The following is a 784-nucleotide window of genomic DNA, read 5'->3' as shown; positions in this document are numbered from 1 at the left end:
AGAGTATTTAAAGACATGCAATCTGAGAATAATCTAAAAGTTCCAATGGCTTCTTCTTTCTCTCAACTTACTATAATTTACTTTTTTGCATGCAATCTTTTAATATTGCTAGCTTCTGCTAGAACTTGTACAAGTTGTTACACATCTGTTTTTGGATTTGGTGATTCACTTACTGATGCTGGAAATTTAATACACCTCTATCCACCTGATAGAAAACCACACATGTATTTTCCTCCCTATGGAAAAACATACTTCCATCATCCCACTGGTCGATGCTCTGATGGCCGTCTTCTTATAGATCTAATTGGTGGGTACTTTAGTTTTTTCTTTTCTATTTTCTTCACGTCCTCTTTTTTTTTTTGTTTTTTTTTTTTTGTTGTTTTGTTTTTAATTATATTTTCACAAGGTAGGGGTAAAGTCTGTGTACACTCTACCCTTTCTAGACCCCATATGTGGGAATACACATCTGGGTATGTTGTTTTATATTTCACCTTGGTGGTGTAGGAATTACGACTTGTAGAGGCGTATCTAGCCTACAAGGTAGGGGTTCAACTAAACCCCAAACTTTCGACACGGAACCTAAATTTATGTGTAAAAAATTATTAAAATTGCAATAAATAGTAGATTTGAACACCTTAACTTTAAAAATATATTGGGTTCAATGCTAAATATCTTAAGATTGAACTCATAAAATTTAAATTCTGGATCCGCCTCTGACGGCTTGACCCTTGACCTATACATATCAGCATCCAATAGGTAAATACATATAGAGAAGGGGGACATA

At 34.2% G+C, this 784-nt stretch overlaps 1 protein-coding gene across 2 annotated transcripts in view; it reads left to right on the top strand.

The window, feature by feature from the left end:
• LOC132053405 (GDSL esterase/lipase At2g27360-like) overlaps positions 1-784 on the top strand; it is a 24,857-nt gene continuing 24,073 nt past the window's right edge. For both annotated transcript variants that reach the window (XM_059445429.1, XM_059445426.1), the window contains exon 1: positions 1-307. In XM_059445429.1, coding sequence (XP_059301412.1) covers positions 16-307 — 292 coding nt within the window. In that variant the 5' untranslated portion in view covers positions 1-15. The remainder of the gene's footprint in view (positions 308-784) is intronic.

The sequence above is a fragment of the Lycium ferocissimum genome, chromosome 4 (genome assembly GCF_029784015.1).
Source record: "Lycium ferocissimum isolate CSIRO_LF1 chromosome 4, AGI_CSIRO_Lferr_CH_V1, whole genome shotgun sequence".
In the NCBI taxonomy this organism is placed as follows: Eukaryota; Viridiplantae; Streptophyta; class Magnoliopsida; order Solanales; family Solanaceae; genus Lycium; species Lycium ferocissimum.
This window is presented reverse-complemented; position numbering and strand designations above follow the sequence as displayed.